The sequence below is a fragment of the Zootoca vivipara genome, chromosome 2, assembly GCF_965207765.1.
Source record: "Zootoca vivipara chromosome 2, rZooViv2.hap1.1, whole genome shotgun sequence".
Lineage (NCBI taxonomy): Eukaryota > Metazoa > Chordata > Lepidosauria > Squamata > Lacertidae > Zootoca > Zootoca vivipara.
Genome location: NC_142584.1, coordinates 2,762,979 through 2,783,289, shown reverse-complemented (window position 1 = coordinate 2,783,289; position 20,311 = coordinate 2,762,979). Strand labels below are relative to the sequence as shown.

The following is a 20,311-nucleotide window of genomic DNA, read 5'->3' as shown; positions in this document are numbered from 1 at the left end:
TTCCAGGGAGTCTTCTCTTCTCATGAGGTGGCCAAAGTTTTGGAGCCTCAGCTTCACGATCTGTCCTTCCAGTGAGCACTCAGGGATGATTTCCTTCAGAATGGATAGGTTTGATCTTCTTGCAGTCCATGGGACTCTCAAGTGTCTCCTCCAGCACCATAATTCAAAAGCATCAATTCTTTGGCAATCAGCCTTCTTTATGGTCCAGCTCTCACTTCCACACATCACTACTGGGAAAACCATAGCTTTAACTATATGGACCTTTGTAGGCAAGGTGATGTCTCTGCTTTTTAAGATGCTGTCTAGGTTTGTCATTGCTTTTCTCCCAATAAGCATTTCGTGACTGCTGTCACCATCTGCAATGATCAAGGAGCCCAGGAAAGTAAAATCTCTCACTGCCTCCATTTCTTCCCCTTCTATTTGCCAGGAGGTGATGGCACCTTAGAGACCAACTAAGTTTGTCATTGGTATGAGCCTTCGTGTGCATGCACATTTCTTCAGATAACATGCACGCGAAAGCTCATACCAATGACAAACTTAAGTTGGCCTCTAAGGTGTGACTGGAAGGAGGTTTTTTATTTTGTTTCGACTACGTCAGACCAACACGGCTACCTACCTGTAACGAACTCCTTCTACAGTAGTAGATCAACAAGGCAGACATAGGCCTATCTAGCTGCTTGCCTAAGGCCAGCTGGCAAGTCTGCAACTGGGACAAGATTTGAATCCAGGAACTTCTTGGCTTACATCCTCGGCTACTACACCAGCTCTCAGGCTAGCTATACTAATTTTCTGAATGGCTGTAAAGATTGGCTGCAATGAAAAGTAAGGAGGCCGTAGTAATGGGTATTTAAGCATTCTGTTTTAATTTATTTAGGCTCACTGCATTCCACCCAGGCACTCTTTGTGTTCCATGGAGGTGGGCACTTGGAAAAGCAAGAAACAGCATTTACATCTAATAATAGCACACGCTCCAGCAGCACTGGGCAGCCTCTCAGTATTGCATTCAAAGAAGTTAAGGCAGTATGTGTGTTTATTTGATCCAATACACAGGCTGAGGGTTGCTTCTAGTCTGCACTAAATTCTGCACTGCCGTTGCAAAGGATGGTAGCCTTTCTGGATGCATGAACACAAGATTTATTATGTATGAAGCCTGAGAGTGAACGAGACACCATGGCACTCGGAAAAGGCAGGGCAGCCAACACCAGGGCACAGGTTCCAAAACTATTTTCAGTGAGAAAGTTCAAGTCAGGACAATTAAGCAGCACATAATAAAGGCAGGTGCACCCCAAGTAATATGTGCATCATCTTCCCCCTAATTAATCCTGGCTGCCAGCAGTAATAATGATTTTTGTGTCCAGAACCATCACCATGGCCAGTATAGGCATGCAAAGCAACCAGTATTAGGGCTTGTGTAAGATCCCTTGCCCCCCTGCATTTTCTCTTTGCTACTGGGGTACAGTTTTTAGTCCAAACGAGCAAGAGCAGCCTTGTCCTTCCACTGGGCTCCTCCCATACTGGCAGAATAGGAGCAGCTCAGGTACAGCTGGATTTTTGCATGCAGACAACTTCTGGTTCAATAATTTATTTCTATGTGATACAAGAGTGAACTGGAAATACACAACGTCTTATACAATAAGAAACATTGAAAAGGGGCTGATAGTACAACAGCCCCAGGGCACAAGCATGTTTCCATGGCACAAGCTTTATTGCATTGAAAGGAATGGCATCAAGTCCCAAAACCACAATATTGGGGGCAGAGGGGAGGGAACTGATGGAAGAGCACAGCACTACCCCAAGTTCCAGGCCTAAAGCAGCCAGCTGGGTGGCTGTGCCACTGCCAGAGCCTGCCATAAGCCCCTCTCCTTACCAGAACAGCTGCCATGGTGTGTTACGTTGGTGCGCCAGGCCAGGAAGAGCAACTGGCCTGTCATCAACCTTGACAGCTGTGCTCTGCTGAACTAATGAATACACTATTACGGAGGGATGCTCTCTTTAAGACACCTCACAGCTCCTTGGAGTATCAATTGCTTCCTCAGAGAACCCCATCACACAGCTATTGACAGACAAGTTGACATCCCACAGCATATAGGTTTGTTAGAAGGAAACATTTAGAGCCCCTTTCACAAGATTGTGCGCGCACACAAAATGCTTCTGAAAACATCCCAGTCCTGGGCATGGCATTTCCACATCATCCTGTCCCCAAAAGCTAGGCTAAAACAGGGAGCAGATAAGGCTTCCGCCTTGACATTTTCTGGAGGCTTCAACTGGACAAGCTATCTTTGGGTGGAGCTGGGAAGCCAGGACTTATTAGAGTCACAGCCTTACTGGTACATACTAAAGCAAGGGGAACAGCTGGATGCAGTATATTACACAGGGCCAGAATAATTCTGTCTCTTCTCCCCTACACACATCCATCTCCCTCTACCAAAGCAGGCACAGCAGGCCACCTAGGGGACATTCTCAAATCCCCACTGGCAGCCCCAAAGTAGCTCCGAAACCCTGAATCAGTTCTAACCCTTTGGAGTGATGGCTGAGGGAGAATCATAGGACTGCTGAATGAAAGCAGCCCTTCGTGGAAGAGGCTCTTGTCGTAAGGAGCAGAACTTTGGCAACAAGGTTTCGTGGAGGCTGCACTGCTGGGGGTTTTGCTAGGCTCACAGGATGCTCATCCGAGTGGCAGGCCTCTGCTATTCACTAGAGTGCTAGGAGGAGCCAGCGCCACTCAGGAGGGGTGGGTTACAGCACAACCCCCAGCAAGGGGTGGGAAAGAAGAGGTAAAGAGTAAGGAGGAGGACTTTGAAACACATAGGCACTACCACTGGGTATCATGGGGTAAGTTAATATATACTATCAGTCACCCTCAGAGGGAGTTGATTGCATAAATGGGGAAGAATCCACTTGACCCCCTTCTTTCAAGGCACAAGACTAAATTCTTATTGCATATTATTCGGTCTCTGAATAAAATACCATTAAACCTTATGTGCGAGCTTAGATCCTGCCCTGACCAGAGTCACCAATGTAGTGTGTCCCCTGTACAGTTTAGAGGATAGAGAATATCAATGCTGGGATGAATCTGAAGCCAGCCATCTTTCTCCCGCTTAGGTTTAGTGCTCTGGACGGTTGTTCATCCCGATGAAAGGTCAAAGATAAGGCACTTGATTCAGCAGCCATCTCCCAGACCAGCCACAATGGGGCTCAAGTCAACCCAACTCTCCTGCTGACCCAAACAGCAGGGGGGGAACCATCCCTCTTACTGAGAATTGGGGTAGAGGAGGGAGGGAGAACTACAGGTGGGGGGAGGAGGGCAGGAAAGCCTTTGATCTTAAGCTTCAGCCAACAAGACAGACTGCACAGCTGCTAAGCAAATACATTCGTGACGAAGTCCAGAAAGCGCTTGGCGTATTGTTCTGGATGCACCGTGGAGATCTCTGCACCAGCCTGAAATGGAAGACAAAAGTGTCAACAACCACCATAAAACGCCCCTATCTTTCCACACACACACTAGGAATAACAACAGTTTGAGGAGCAAATATATTGGAAGGGCAAGGAAGAGAGAACATCTGAACAGAAGTCTGAAAATGGCCTCGATCAACCATTTCTCTCACACACATGTGCTTTCCAATGTCTGCTTTGGCATTATATAACCCCCAACCCTGGCCTAGTTTAGTTTTGATGCCACTTTATTTTCAAGGAAGTGCCTTTGGCACAAAAAGGATTAAGCCAATCATGCAATAAAAATGACTTCTGAATAAGTCATTCACAGGGTGTGACATTTTTATCACCCCACCCCCTGAACTCTGTCTCACCAGTTCGCCATTTTTGGTCTAGGTTGTGGCTAGTCACCATCATGGATGCTATGAAATTCACCTGAAGTCTGGAAATCCTCACGTAGGTGATGTAGTTGACTTTGATTTAGTAAGGCTAGCTGTGGGCCACCAGAGCCCACACCTAGGGGGGCCCATTGTAAAGAACAGTGCAGGCCAGACTCACCCCGTGCTTGACGGTCTTAGCTGCATGGGCAGCCTTCTTCTTGGCATCATACTGTGTGAGGATGTCAATCAGGCCCATGAAATAAACCTCCTTCTGGGGGCTATCTGGAAAAGTAAAGTGAGTCATGGGCACTGCTACCCTCCGCATTCCACACACACACACACACACACCCCTCATGCTGGATTCCAACAGGGCAAAATGTGAGTTACCAAATCTTAGGACTGGGTGGGGACAGGAGGCAACCTGTCAGCACCCCCCCCCCCCCACTCAATGCATAAAACTACATCGTCCAGGGTATATGGGACGTAAGTAGGAATTAATAGGATGCACCAAATCAAAGTAGCATAAGAACTGAAAAATGTCCAATAACCCAAGAAAGTAAAACAAGCTCAACCTGGGAGGAAAGACAAAAAAGTCACATAAGGAACATTAGATTATATCAGTTAAATTTGGGAAGAATCCCTTCCTGCCCCAAGTATAGCAAACAATTCACGAACGATTAATTCATCTTCTACATGTTTCTTCCTAATGAAGCCTGCATTTTACAGATGAAGCCACCAGTGGTAGCATCCAGAAAGTATTACAGTGGCAGGAAGTGAACTTCAGAATCCCTATTATCAAAACTTAACTCCTCTCCAGGAAGCAGATATCCACCTGACTCGCCTACAGCAAGGGCTGTGTGTGCCCCCCTCTCTCCCACAAGCCACATTTTCTGCAATCAAAACTAAGCAAGTTGAGCAGATGCACACATCTACTTATTTTTGTGTAGTTTAGTTGGCATTTAGATTCCACATTTAAGAAAGACCCAAAGGAGGAAGGAGTGATGACTTGAAAGAAGAGAAGTCTGGCTCAGAGGGCCAGACAGGACTTTCAAGACCTATTTTTTAACAGAAGAGTCTCTCAAGAAGCTCTTCAGGATCACAACAGGATCCACATAAGGCAAAACTGGAAGCTTGTTCATGGGTATCTTGTGTAAATCAGTTTTGTCATCTCAGATTGTAGCAGGCACTAGCTGACACAGCTTTTGTGTGCACCCTCAAGGGCTACAACCTTTTCTTAAAAAATCAAAAGGCATTGAAATTTGGTGCCAAAGGGTAGATAACATACTTGCACTACAATCTTGCTGATGCAAGCACACACACAACAATCTAGTCAAGTTCTGTCTCTGATTTCTGCAGTTTTCTTCCCCAGTTAACGCCACAGCATTCATGGTAGAACTCTCTTTTAGCCATGTTTGCATGTCATGGTAAAGTATAGTTAACCAAGAGCATGTAGATGGCTCCTACTTCACTTCTCTACAAGCGGGAGCAACAAACCATGACCCCTGGATTAGGTCTAGTGTTTTATCTGAATTGGGGGTTGTGGTTTGTTTCACAGAAGCAAATAGAAGTCAAAAACAAATCTTAGCTTCATACATCATGGTTTGTTTGAGGGGAGGAGGGGAAACTAGCCACGACTCCTAGTTGAGACACAAAACCTAAAACAAGGATTGTGGTTTGTGGCTCCCACAAGCATAGGGGCAAAGGGAGAGCTGCTATAGATAGCTGCAATGTGTACTGCTGGAATTGCTGCTGGAATTTCGCCTTCGGTGAAATATACAATCAAAGTAGGTAGACTGACACCTGTGTCACAGAGGATAATTAAGGTGTCTTGACTAAAGACAAAGTTGACTTGTGGAAAGTTCCCTCTTATCCTTACTTACTTTCAGCACTTTTTATGGCATAGACATCAATGTAAGGATCAAAGTCACCAGGTCCCAAAGGCTTGTGGGAGTTGAGATAGCTGCCAATGCCCTCAGGAGAAGTTCCATAAGAACCTACTGATGCCACACCCCCAGGTTCACCCTCTCCATCCTCCTCTTCCTCTTTCACATCCTCGTCTTCTTCCTGCTCAGCTCGCTGCACGTCATGGATCCCCAACAGTAGGCTGTAGTCCATAATCTTTAGTTGCACTAGGAACTGAACATATGGACACAATTGTCAGTAAACTAAGAAGTTAACAATGGGCTTGCTTTCTAGTTATTACAAGCGGAATGCCTCTAAAAAACTGGTTGTTTTGCATGAGCAAAACGGACAACGCCATGTGCAATGCATAATAATAATAATAATAATAATAATAATAATAATAATAATCATAATACCCCACCCATCTGACTGGGTTGCCCCAGCCACTCTGGGCAGTTTCCAACAGAATACAGGCAACAACCAAGATACACGTGTCCAATAGACATGTACACACGTACATTGTGGCAATCTGGAAATGGCTGGAAAGGGGTGCATAATGGGTTTATACATGCTCCGCCGTTCCACGCGATGATCCGGAATGAAACCCTTGTGCAAACTGGGGGTTGCCTGTTTTATAAACATACCAAGGATTAACTATGGATTAAATTATCTTTTGTGTAGGAATTCAGCTACTGATCGCAAGTGCAAAACCCAGAGGGCAGAATTTACTCTGGATTCATCAGGAAAAATAAAGACCAGTTCCTCTTTAAAAAGGGAGTGCAGCTTTAATCCAAAGGTGGCATGTGGCGTTTCTTTTGGGGGGGGGGAGGTACAGGGAAGAAAAGAGAACCACCCTCTCCTGGCAGCCTGAGCCCATGATTAATTGCCTTGGCTGTTCAAAGCTGTGTACCTCCTTTGTAACTGGAATGCCTCCAGGTTTTGACTCTCAGACTCCTGTCCATGTTCTGCCTCCGCTCAGTTGACTGAAGCACCATTAGTAGTCAGTATTTTCTTCATAATGCTGAGAAAGCTGACAAACTCACAAAAACTTTTCCAGACTGAACACTTACACAATAGTAGCCAAAAATGTCATGCACAAGTGACACGACTGACATCAAGAGGCAGGGAAGTGGCCACAAACCCTCCCACACCCCAATATGGGGCCTTACAGACCTAGAGAGCTTTGCTTTAGGGTCTCAGTCCATGCTTGTGTGAATATGTGCCTGAGTTCTTCAGCTGCTTAAGGCATTCTCATTCTCACTGAAAGAGAAGTTAAAGCACTGAAGGAGCAGGGATTATTCGGTAAATGTTAACTTGTATTAATGGATGCAGTACTATTATTAATTATATATTTTTATTGATTACATTTATATACCACCTTTTTCTTCCAAGGAGCTCAATGGTACATGGTTCTCCTCCTCCCCATTTCATCCTCACAAGAACCCTGTGAGGAAGGTTAGGCTAAGAGATGGTGACTGGGCCAAGGTGAGCTTCATGGCTGAGTGGGGATTTGAACCCTGGTCGCCCAGGTCATAGGCCAACACTGTAACCATTATGCCACCCTGGCATAATAGTAGCACTACAAGTGCTAATAATTTGCATTTCTACAGTGCTTGAGAATGTTCAAAGCACTTCATGTCATTATCTCAGTACACACAGATCAGGTCAGCAGCACCTGCTGATCCCAGGTGCTGGGTCAAGGCTGTAAGATTCATATCTGAGATTTTGTTCCAAGGACTTCTTGGTTCAAATCTCACATGCTTAACCAGGATGCTACAACAGCTCTTTTGGTGGACGGACCATACGGCTCATTCAAGTTTTCTCTCAACCATGAAACTCACTATCATCTCAGCCTTACTGACCTCACAAGATTGTTGCCAGGATAAAACAGAGGAGGGAAGAATTACCTCTGCTACAGGAAGGGAAAAATGCAAATGCAATAAAATTTAATACACCGTAAATCCTTGTGCATGCGAATATTAACAACATATGGCTCAGTTTCCCCTTGTACTTCTCTGCATCCATCTTTGAAGTAACCATCATCATAAATAAAGTTATGCACATTTCAAGTATTCAAAGTTGTAGTTAGTGTCAGACTAGGCCCTGGGAAATAAAAAAAATTCCTTCAGTAGCACCTTAAAGACCAACTAAGTTTTTATTTTGGTATGAGCTTTCGTGTGCATGCACACTTCTTCAGATACAGTGAAATGGAAGTTTCCAGGCACTTATGTAGAGAAGGGGTGGGGAGGGGTGGGGATGGGGAGGGGGGATCACTCAGAAGGGTGGTAGAAATGGGTGATTGACTGACTGATAGCTGTTGATGACCGCAAACGACTGCAAATGGTTTTGCATGAAAAAGCAAGGGTTGAGATGGCTGAAGATCGCTTATCATGTATAATGAGATAAGAATCCGATATCTCTGTTCAAACCAGGTCCCTCCATGGTTTTGAGCTTGGTGATAAGTTGCAATTCAGCAACTTCTCTTTCCAGTCTATTTCTGAAATTCTTTTGTAGTAAGACAGCTACTTTGAGATCTTGTATAGAATGTCCTGGGAGATTGAAGTGTTCTCCTACTGGTTTTTCTGTCTTCTGGTTCCTGATGTCAGATTTATGTCCATTTATCCTTTGGCGTAGGGTTTGGCCTGTTTGTCCAATATAGAGAGCTGAAGGGCACTGTTGGCATTTGATGGCATACACAATGTTAGAGGATGAGCAATTAAATAGTCCTGAGATGGTATGTTGGATGTTGTTGGGGCCAGTAATGGTGTTGTCTGGGTGTATGTGGCAGCAAAGTTGGCATCTGGGTTTATTGCAGGCTCTGGTACCAGTGTCCATGTTAAGTCTGGTGGTTGTATTATTGTGGGTGAGGAGTTGTTTAAGATTGGGTGGCTGTCTGTAGGCAATGAAAGGTCTTCCTCCCAGAGCTTGAGAAAGGGAGCTGTCATTGTCCAGGAGAGGCTGTAGATCTCTGATGATGCGTTGTACTGTTTTAGCTTGGGAGCTGTATGTGATGACTAGTGGTGTTCTGTTATTTTCTTTTTTGGGTCTGTCTTGCAGCAGGTTCTCTCTAGGTATCTGTCTGGCTCTGTTGATCTGTTGTTTAACTTCATCAGGTGGATATTTTAGTTCTAAAAAGGTTTGCTGTAGATCTCTTAGGTGAGATTCTCTGTCTGTAGAGTTGGAACAGATGCGGTTGTAACGTAAGGCCTGGCTGTATACGATGGATTGTTTGGTATGTTTGGGATGGTAGCTAGAAGCATGTAGATATGTTTGTCGGTCAGTTGGTTTTCTGTATAAGGTGGTGTCTATATGTCCATCCTGTATTTTTATAGTAGTGTCCAAAAAATGTATTTCTTGCATAGATTGGTTCATTGTTAGGTTGATGGTGGGGTGAAAGTCATTGAATGTCTGGTGGAAGGTTTCTAGGGTCTGTTGTCCATGTGTCCAGATAATAAAAATATCGTCAATGTATCGCAGGTACAGGAGAGGTTTGAGTGGGTAGGAGTTAAGGAAACGTTGTTCTAAATCTGCCATGAAGATGTTGGCATACTGTGGGGCCATGCGGGTGCCCATGGCTGTGCCGCTGATCTGGAGGAACAGGTCATCACCAAATTTGAAGTGGTTGTGGGTAAGGACAAAGTGGCAGAGTTTGGTAGCAAAGTCCGCTGTGGTTTTATCTGAAATGGTGTTCCTTATGGCTTGTAAACCATCATTGTGTGGGATGTTGGTATATAGAGATTCCACATCCATAGTGGCTAGTATAGTATTGTTATGAAGATTGTTCAAATATTGTATTTTCCTCAGAAAATCTGTGGTGTCACGTACGTAGCTGGGAGCACTGATAGCATATGGTTTCAGAACAGAGTCCATATAGCCTCTCCTGGACAATGACAGCTCCCTTTCTCAAGCTCTGGGAGGAAGACCTTTCATTGCCTACAGACAGCCACCCAATCTTAAACAACTCCTCACCCACAATAATACAACCACCAGACTTAACATGGACACTGGTACCAGAGCCTGCAATAAACCCAGATGCCAACTTTGCTGCCACATACACCCAGACAACACCATTACTGGCCCCAACAACATCCAACATACCATCTCAGGACTATTTAATTGCTCATCCTCTAACATTGTGTATGCCATCAAATGCCAACAGTGCCCTTCAGCTCTCTATATTGGACAAACAGGCCAAACCCTACGCCAAAGGATAAATGGACATAAATCTGACATCAGGAACCAGAAGACAGAAAAACCAGTAGGAGAACACTTCAATCTCCCAGGACATTCTATACAAGATCTCAAAGTAGCTGTCTTACTACAAAAGAATTTCAGAAATAGACTGGAAAGAGAAGTTGCTGAATTGCAACTTATCACCAAGCTCAAAACCATGGAGGGACCTGGTTTGAACAGAGATATCGGATTCTTATCTCATTATACATGATAAGCGATCTTCAGCCATCTCAACCCTTGCTTTTTCATGCAAAACCATTTGCAGTCGTTTGCGGTCATCAACAGCTATCAGTCAGTCAATCACCCATTTCCACCACCCTTCTGAGTGATCCCCCCTCCCCATCCCCACCCCTCCCCACCCCTTCTCTACATAAGTGCCTGGAAACTTCCATTTCACTGTATCTGAAGAAGTGTGCATGCACACGAAAGCTCATACCAAAATAAAAACTTAGTTGGTCTTTAAGGTGCTACTGAAGGAATTTTTTTTATTTTACTTCGATCCAGACCAACACGGCTACCTACCTGTAACTAGGCCCAGGGAGACCTTGGTTCAAAACCCCCACTCAACCACAAAGCTCAATGGGTGACATTGGGCCAGGTACTTCTATCCCCCAGTCCTAATGAAGTGAAATATTTCTATTGCACATGGGAAGCCAAGGTTGACACACCACTGGATGTTTGCGGCTGAGGTAAGTTTGAATGGGAGGCATACGCTGATGCTACAGGGTGTCTCCCTCAGGAAAGCAGAGGGGAATTTTGGGATAAGCCACTTTGTGAATCCTTTGTGGAAGCGTTATGTAAATGAGAAGACACAAGAGTACAGAAGCAGGGCATTCAAATAGAAGAATACAAGGCCTTCTTCCCCTCTCTTTGTTCATGTGAATGCGGCCTGTGCAGACGCTTTCACAGAGACCAACTAGCAGAAGGGCATCCATGCCGAGGAAAATTTCAGGCAGATTATTCCTAGGGGCCATCACTAGGCGACTCCAATTTCTGTCCTCAAAAATGCTTCAAGTTCTGTAAATCATGAAACCTAATTTTCTATCATTTCCCTGATTTGGGTCAGAAACGATGTTCAGGGTGGTGTGGAGAGGAATGTCAGGGTGGGACTCAGCTGATGGAAGGGGGAAAGGCTGTGCAGAATACTGGGTTAGAAATTAGACTCTGAGCATCTGCAGCCTTCCCACTCCCCACCTCACATGCTATTAGCAGTCATTAAGGCTAATAGGGTGAATCGTGCACTGCAGAAGCATTTTCAGTTCTGCAGACTCAGTCCCCAAGGAAATATAATAGCAGATGAGATAGTGGCTGGGAGCATTTTTCTAGTCTTGGAACCTAACCTCATCTCATTGCAGCAAATTTGGGTTTGGGGTGGGTGGGGAAGATCTGCAATCCCCCAAAACAGTCCTATCTGCACTGTACTGCTTCCGCCAAAGAATCCTGGGAACTGTGATTTGTTCAGGGTGCTGAGAGCTGTTAGGGCACCACTATTCCCCTCGCAGAGCTACAATTCCCATCGTGCTTTGACATTCAATCCTTTTTCTCAGGGAACTCTGGGAACTGTAGTCATACACCCAGTAACATATTTGATTGGTGACAAAGCTCAACATGCAGCACTTGGGAAGCCCTAGTGATCTATGGCAATCTGCTGTTTGTTGGGCCTTGCAAAGCACAGCACCTTGGCCTGTGCAACTCGATTTCCAAACTGCACGAGCATGAACAGGACAGGCAACTGTGTGGGAGATCAGGATCCATCCTGCTCACCAGATCCAATTCTCCATCCTTGAACAAATAGTTACACATAGCTCTTAGGAACTGGGGGCAGGGATGCAACCCTGCACTAGCATCCCTGTTTCTTGACACTAGCTTGAAAGCCTATTAAAACTCAACACATTTGGGGCTAGAATAAGCTCTTTATCAGGGAACATTGCTCAAAAACGGAGCCTGTTTCAAAGCATGGCTGCAAATAAATCCCTTTCTGTGCCCACGGATCATGTCCTACTGATATGCATTGACCAGCTGCTCCTGTCTTGCTGTGACTGTATCAGGTGTTAGGCCCCCTAAGCCACAGTACCTCCACATCTCTCTTTAATTTCTCCATGAAATCTCTCTTGGCTTCTTCGTCAACGTACACTTTCTGGTTCATGTTTCGAAAGTCAATGTCCTTTAGGGTTGGTAGCTCCTTGCCCTAGAAAGGAATAGAAACATATTTCGAATAAAGAGGAGGCATGGGAGCTGACTCAGCCGCTGACGGAATCTAGACTTGGATGAACCGGAGCCAAAACAATGAACAAGCGCACTGAAAGTATTTTTTAATTTTGCTTTCTACCTTCTTGCAAGTCCTCGCAGAACATGGTTATAGGGCACCATCTAAATATTTCAAATAAATAATAAAACGTAAATAACTCCCAGTTTTCAGCAAGATCACTTTCAAGAGCAACAAGGACCTTTATTATGCAATAAATCTCTTGGCCAGGAGATCACTGCAGAATTACCCCCTGCCTCCTTCTGCCTCTCACTCTTTTGAGGGTGCCTCAAAAGGATTTTCAGGAAGCTGAATTCCGTGCCCATGGCTACATTATTCTGCTGTGCTTCCAACAGAATCACAGCCCACGGACTATAATGTTAAATGCTACTTAGTTCCATGAGATGCTCCCAACCATTGGTCCACCTAAGCCTGGAATCGCCTCCTTTGTGTGGTAACTGCTCTTTAAGGTCCTTTTCCATCCCCTGCTACTGGAACCTTTTTATAATTGTTGATACCAGGAATTCAACTTGGGATCTTCTGCATTCGCATAACATGCACCACCACTAAGTTATAGCCCCTGTCCTCTTGATCTCTACTTTCAACACCCTGGAATTTGATGTCAATGCAAACATTAATCCTGCAAACTTATTCCAAGGAAACAACTCGCCTGTAATACCCCTTTGCTCATATTTTAAGCCTCCATAGTCTCCACTTCTTCTAGTTTAGTCAAGATCTGTTTATTCTGCCTAGCACATGCAGATACCAGGAGTGCAATGTAAATGCATATATGCCCTTGCCTAATTTTTTTAAGACATAAATATGCTCTCAGGTCAGGCCTCTATCTTCCTTTGCAACGAGGAAGGTCCATCATCATCTTGGGGTTTAAGCCAGCAAGCCAAAAATCACTCCGCAACACATCAAAAGCAGAGGGAGAGACACCACCTTTCCCCAGAAAGCCATATTCTCAAATTACCTTCTCTTTATCACTAGCTTCACGGGATACCAGGGAGCCCTGAAAAAAAGGAGAAACACAAACATTAAGAAGCACAATTCATAAGCACAAATGGGCATGGCTTTCAGGGCAAGTCTGAAATCAATGATTTTGTGTTGTGCTAAGGAGATGGTTCCATCAGGGCTCGACAAAACAATCTCCCCTCTCTTCCCTCCATGTGCTGTTCTGGGGGTTCCCCCCGGCCCCCCAAAGTAGATGAGGGAGGCGCAAGGGGCTCATAGGAGGAGGAGTGTGGGGAAAGCCCCACTGTGCCAGCACTGGCTTCTGCTAGCAGGACCTGTTGGTTGAATCCAGCCCACAGCATTCACATAAACATCAGTTAAACAAGCTGGAAACCAAAAGATCATCATTATTGGAGGGGGAAAGAGGTATATGTCTCTAAGCTAAAAAGTACCTCAAGGGCTCTCCAAAAGAGTATCATTCCACTAAACATAATTCTCTGATATTCTATGCCACGACGTTCTATTCTTCATAGTATGTATATTTTATACAACTGACTTTAATATTTTATTTTTATATTGTTGCAATACCCCCTGGGTCCTCATGGCAAAGGGTGGGTAAGAAATCCAAGTAATAGTAACAGTAAAAGCAGTGTTTTTATACATTATGATGTTGTCCTGCCTTGACCAGAGATAAGATAAAAACAATATTGTTCAAACTGTTCCTGTTACTGAGTTTCACACAGATACCTGCCATAATTCTGTCCCTGGGGCTATTACAATGGGCAAGATGAGACCTAAGGACACTGTCCTCCACCTTCTGCTGACCACAAAAGCACCAGTTCAGATGCAAGAAATCTCTGTGTCTCCATCCAGATAGGCAGAGGGCACAGTCTGGAATCAAAAGGCTGCAACATAAACAGTGGTGATGGCACACTGCATAACAGCCTTCACCCTGCAAATTACAGACTATTCATTTTATCCATATAAGGCAAGCAATTATATTCTCTCCCACTTCATAGAGGGCAGGAGGCTGAGGAAGCATGACTTGCCAAGGCTACCCAGAGAGTTTTTGATGTAGCCAAAATATGAACCTAGGTAGGTCTCACCTGCTGTAAAAGCTCTGCTTGGGCAGTAAAGTAGCTGAGTTGCTGCTGCTGCTGTTTTTTTAAAATAAGACTTCAGGTGTTAGGATGAAAAGCTTTCTTGGCAGGGTTTTCCTGTTGTTATTCTGTCTCTCATAGCTACAATAAACCTACCATTAAAATTATGGACTGGTCATTTCTTCATCAGAGAGCAAACAGGCAAATTTAGCAGGCGATCAAATACTTTTTCCCCTCACTGTATTTTGTAATCCTAGACCAACTGCACTGGCTGCCAATTCGCTTCCAGGCTCAATTCAAAGTGCTGGTTTTGACCTAGAAAGTCTTACATGGCTCAGGACCGCAATACCTTAAGGATCGCCTCACCCCATATGAACCGACCTCTGAGGCCCTTCTTTGTGTGCCTCCTCCACATGAGGCCCAGAGGTAGCAACACAAGAACAGGCATTTTCTGCAGTGGCTGAGCTATCTTTAGGCACCAGGCAAAAATATTATTCTTCTTCCAGGACTAATTAAACAATATATGGCCTTTTCAACTGGGTGTATTTTTTGTATTTGTTACCGTGTTATGTATTTTCTATTGTTTCTTTCTTTCTTTTATAAGTTTTATTCAAGTTCGGGATGTTTACATACATTATATTATCTCATTCCAATTTTTAAATTGCCCGTACAATTTGTTTCCTTTCCCTCCCTTCCTAAACATCCCCTCCCACCCACATCCATTGGAAGGGTTCAGACAATTATCCTCAGCCACGGGCATAGTGTCTGTAGTTTCCACTGAATGTCCCTTGTTCCAGTAGTTTTTATCCATTCCATGTTATGTATTTTCAAGTTTTTATATTGTATACTGTCCTGCGGTCCTCAGGCGAAGAGCTGTATAGAAATTTAATTAATAAATAATCAACCAGCCAGGTTGATTAACAACATATCCAAGTTACTCCAACTGCATTCCTTTATAATGAGCATATCAGCTGTGGCTTCCAGCAAAAGCTGCTTTTCTACTGTGGCCCTCATTGCAGTTCAACCCTCCACCCGCATCTACTAAAATGTTCGTAACTGCAAACAAGGGCCTAGTTAACTGCACTATAAAAGATCTATGTAACCTTGCTCTGGGTCAGGTTTAATGATGTGCAGCCAGGCTGAAGGTAGAGTGGGGCAGACATGATCCATCTCATTCCCTTAGCTTGGTTTTCCAACACACACAAACACACACACACACACACACACAGAGAGAGAGAGAGAGAGAGAGAGAGAGAGAGAGAGAGAGAGAGAGAGAGACCAAGACCCTGAGTTTGATACTGTCCATGTACTGAACAAATTCCCTGAGGGGGAGCCATTTCATTGCAATATCAGAACATTTAATCAGCGCAGCAAGCCACATGTTGCTTAATAGGCATTGGGAGCACAGACCTATCAGAGACGGTCTGTACCACAACCTAGTTTAACTGTCAGCCTAGCGCTGGGCAATGCTTCTGGCGGGCAAGGACACAAGGAGGGCTGTGGAATGAGAATGTGCTTAGCAGGCTGGCAGGAGCCTTCAGATTGTCAAGGAAGGAGAAATGGATTCTCTCTTACATGCTGCCTTCAAATCAGAAGCATAGCTGCCAAGTTTTCCCTTTTCTCGCGAGGAAGCCTATTCAGCATAAGGGAAAATCCCTTTAAAAAAGGGATAACTTGGCAGCTATGATCAGAAGCAATACCCTACTTGGGAGATGCAACTCAGCCAAATATGTTTTAATTGGCTTGATCAAGATAGTTGGAGGAAGCCCAAAAGGGAACTTACTGTCCAGCCCAAACCAAAATTTATCTGGCTTTAGAAGTGATACATCATTGAACTAAGAGGGAAGGGAAGGATTCCTGCCTTGGAGATGGAGCTATTTATTATAGAGAGGGCCATCAGTGTGAAGGGTGCTTTGCAGAGCAGCATAAGCAAAAGACAGTCCTTTGCTCCAAGCAGCTTATAAATAAAGATTTCACTTGTAATATACCCTGGTTGGGTGGGGAGGGAGGGAAAAGGAGATACGAGGAACAAATAGAAGCAGAAGCCGTAGCACACACATAGGCTTCATTTCAGGTGGGAATGAGGACTAAGGATGTCCAGAAGAGGAGAGTTTGGAAATGGGGTTACAAGCCAAAGAGGGGAAGCTTTGTAGTTAGGAGCAGCAGGGGAGTGCAAGTAGGCAGGAAAGCTTCAGGCAGCTCAAGACAGGAGAGCTGAAGGAACAAGCTATTTATTCAGTCATTCATTATTTTAAAATACTGCTTTTTCTCTCTGCCTGTTTCATTGGCAAGCTGCTAGCCTGAGAAAGTCACATTGTTGCCCTTATGGTTCAGCAGAACCACAGCCTCCCCCTGAACCAGGGTTAATGGCTATTGAAGCCATGGCCCTGTCAACTGAAGATGTTTCACTGACCGGAGCCAGAACTACTCACCCAGACAAAGCTGTGCCTCTGTTTAAGTCTAGGTTTGATGGTTGCTGAAGCAATATTTGAAGGAGGTTTAACAAACTGAAGGACATCGTCCTCTTTCTATGCTCCTCCCGATGGAAACATGAAGAAGCCTGATAACTAAGCTCTTTAGCGACGAAATGTCGGATTACTGGAACGATGTCTGACACTGAACCATTGATATATTACAAGTGAACTATTTATTTATTGCATTTGCTATTGTTTAAGATAAAACCTATTTGGGAAAGAAACTATTTTTGCCATTTTTATGGATGTTGATTGTTTGTTTACAGATATTTGCCTTGGTGATAATATCTTGCGTTGACTGCAGTAGACATTGTATCACCACCCTGTTCATTGTTTTATTGAAGCAATATTTGAATCTGCTCATATGCCTCTCAGGCTTGAGCTTCAGCCGCAACTATGCAGGATGCTACCCAGTTTATTTGACTTTGCCTTCCCGGACCCTGGCTTCTGCTTTGCTTGAACTTTCCCTTACCAGAATCTGAACTTGTGCTTGATTTTGTCTTGCTCCCTTTGGAGCAGTGGTGGGAAACCTTTTTGGCTCCATGAGCCAGACCCTTATCAGGATCTGCTTCATGGGTCAAATCTGACACCTGTCAAAATCCCTTTTGCACTGCTCTTAAAAGGGAAGTGGGAGGAGACTTAAGAGAAGGTGACTCTTTTGCCAAGTCTCCTCCTCCTTCCCTATTAAATCCCCAGATCTTGCTCCACTCAAATCTTGCTGCCTAGCCTTGCTGAGAACAAGATTGTGCAGCCAATACAGATTGAAACCTTGTTCTCCCACCCATCAGTTTTTGGTGCACATGGTTTGGGGAGGGGGAATGGCTTATGGCTGGCTCATGGGTCAGAGGTTCTCCACTCTTGCCTTGGAGGAAGCCAAACTTGCGCCTACAGTACACATGAACCCATCAGGCTGCAACTACATCCAGCCAAAAACTCTGCCTGGAACTAACAGCATCTCAACTTAATAAGCAGAGAGAGGAGCACCTGAATTGGGCCAATTTCTCATGTCTTACGAGCAGACGTCTTTCTTGTTCCTGCTACCAGAGATACATTAAAAGAGATGGAGGAGCTGAAGCAGGGAGCTTGTGGGTGCAAATCGCACACCCTGCCACTGAACAATGGCCTCTGTGGGTGCCACATCACACAGCAGGTGGGAATGGTGCAAGTCACAGTCACAGGACCCACCCTATTTCAGTGACTCTGTTTCATTTTTAAACTGTTTCGAACAGTTAGAGTTTAGATGACCTAACTTTAGATTGTTTTAACATGCTCTGGGACCTGATGCTAAAAGGTGCATACTAAATCTTTTTATAAACAGTTCCATGCATGCTCATATGTTTTCACAACTACCGTATGTAGTGACTATCATGTCTATTTTACAGATGGAGAACAGAGGCACAGAATTCTTTGCAAACAAGGCTTTTCACGAGAAAACCTGGATGCCACAATTCAGCACTGTGTTTCCCAGCTTCCTGCCTAATTAGATATTTCCTTTATATCCCCTGCCCTGGCTCTGTACTCTCATGGCATAGAATCATAGAGTTGGAAGAGACCACAAGGGCCATCCAGTCCAACCCACTGCCGAGCAGGAAACACCATCAAAGCATTCCTGACATATGCCTGTCAAGCCTCTGCTTAAAGACCTCCAAAGACTCCACTACACTCCTTGGTAGCAAATTCCACTGTTGAACAGCTCTTACTGTCAGGAAGTTCTTCATAATGTTTAGGTGGAATCTTCTTTCTTGTAGTTTGAATCCATTGCTCCGTGTCTGCTTCTCTGGAGCAGCAGAAAAACAACTTTTCACCCTCTTCTATATGACATCCTTTTATATATTTGAACATGGCTACCCCTTAACGTTTTCTTTTCCAGGTTAAACATACCCAGCTCCCTAAGCCATTCCTCATAAGGTATTGTTTCCAGACCTTTGACCATTTTGGTTGTCCTCTTCTGGACATGTTCCAGCTTGTCAGTATCCTTCTTGAACTGTGGTGCCCAGAACTGGACACAGTACTCCAGGTGAGGTCTGACCAGAATACAGTGGTACTATTACTTCCCTTGATCTAGATGCTATACTCCTATTGATGCAGCCCAGAATTGCATTGGCTTTTTTAGCTGCTGCATCACACTGTTGACTCATGTCAAGTTTGTGGTCTACCAAGACTCCTAGATCCTTTTCACATGTACTGCTCTCAAGCCAGGTGTCACCCATCCTGTATTTGTGACTTTCAATTTTTTTGCCCAAGTGTAGTACTTTACATTTCTCCCTGTTAAAATTCATCTTGTTTGCTTTGGCCCAGTTGTCTAATCTGTTAAGGTCATTTTGAAGTGTGATCCTGTCCTCTGGGTATTAGCCACCCCTCCCAATTTGGTGTCATCTGCAAACTTGCTCAGGATGCCCTCAAGCCCATCATCCAAGTCATTGATAAAGATGTTGAATAAGACTGGGCCCAAGACAGAACCCTGTGGCACCCCACTAGTCACTTCTCTCCAGGATTAAGAGGAGGCATTGATGAGCACCCTTTGGGTTCGTTAAGTCAGCCAGTTACAAATCCACTGAATGGTAGCATTGTCTAGCCCGCATTTTACCAGCTTCTTTACAAGAATATCATGGGGCACCTTGTCAAAGGCCTTGCTGAAATCAACATAGGCTACATCCACAGCGTTCCCTTCATGTACCAGGCTTGTAATTCTGTCAAAAAATGAGATCAGATTAGTCTGACATGACTTATTTTTCAGAAACCCATGCTGATTTTTAGTGATCACAGCGTTCCTTTCTAGGTGCTCACAGACTGTTTGCTTAATGATCTGCTCTAGAATCTTTCCTGGTATTGATGTCAGGCTGACTGGGCGGTCATTGTTTGGGTCCTCTCTTTCCCCCTTTTTGAAAATAGGGACAACATTTGCCCTCCTCCAGTCTGCTGGGACTTCGCCTGTTCTCCAGGAATTCTCAAAGATTACTGCCAGTGGTTCTGAAATCACCTCTGCCATTTCTTTTAATACTCTTGGGTGTAGTTCATCTGGCCCTGGAGACTTGAATACATCTAAACCAGCCAAGTGTTCTTGTACTACCTCCTTACTTGTTCTGTGTTTCCCCTGCTGAATCATCTGCTCCATATTCTTCAGGTCGGGCATTGTTTTCTTTTTTGGAGAAGACTGAGGCAAAGAAGGCATTGAGGAGTTCTGCCCTTTCTCTGTCCCCTGTTCGCATTTCACCATCTTCTCCCCTAAGTGACCCCACTGTTTCCTTGTTCTTCATTTTGCTACGGACATACCCATTAAAGCCCTTTTTGTTGCTTTTAACCTTTCTAGCAAGCCTGAGTTCATTCTGTGCTTTAGCTTTTCTGACTTTACACGTGCTGGCTATTTGTTTGAATTCCTCTCTGGTGGTTTCCCCCTTTTCTGTACATATCCCTTTTAAATCTTAACTCAGTTAAAAGTTCTTTAGATAGCCACCCTGGCTTCTTTAGGCACCTTCCATGTTTCTGTCTCAATTGTATTGCCTGAAGTTGTGCTTTTAATATCTTCCTTTTAACAAACTCCCAACCATCATGAACTTCCTTCCCTTTTAGTATTTCTGTCCATGGGAT

At 44.4% G+C, this 20,311-nt stretch overlaps 1 protein-coding gene across 5 annotated transcripts in view; it reads right to left on the bottom strand.

The window, feature by feature from the left end:
• Window positions 1–846: 846 nt before the first annotated feature.
• Window positions 847–20,311, bottom strand: part of PIP4K2C (phosphatidylinositol-5-phosphate 4-kinase type 2 gamma) — a 48,625-nt gene continuing 29,160 nt past the window's right edge. For 3 of the 5 annotated variants that reach the window (XM_035102519.3, XM_088662841.1, XM_088662842.1), the window contains 5 exons: window positions 13,169–13,207; window positions 12,022–12,135; window positions 5,693–5,948; window positions 3,991–4,094; window positions 847–3,438 (listed from right to left, as the gene is read on the bottom strand). In XM_035102519.3, coding sequence (XP_034958410.1) covers window positions 3,358–3,438; window positions 3,991–4,094; window positions 5,693–5,948; window positions 12,022–12,135; window positions 13,169–13,207 — 594 coding nt within the window. In that variant the 3' untranslated portion in view covers window positions 847–3,357. Of the gene's footprint in view, window positions 3,439–3,990; window positions 4,095–5,692; window positions 5,949–12,021; window positions 12,136–13,168; window positions 13,208–19,340; window positions 19,993–20,311 lie in introns of those variants that run through there. The other 2 variants (XM_088662840.1, XM_088662843.1) reach the window with 2 other exon arrangements.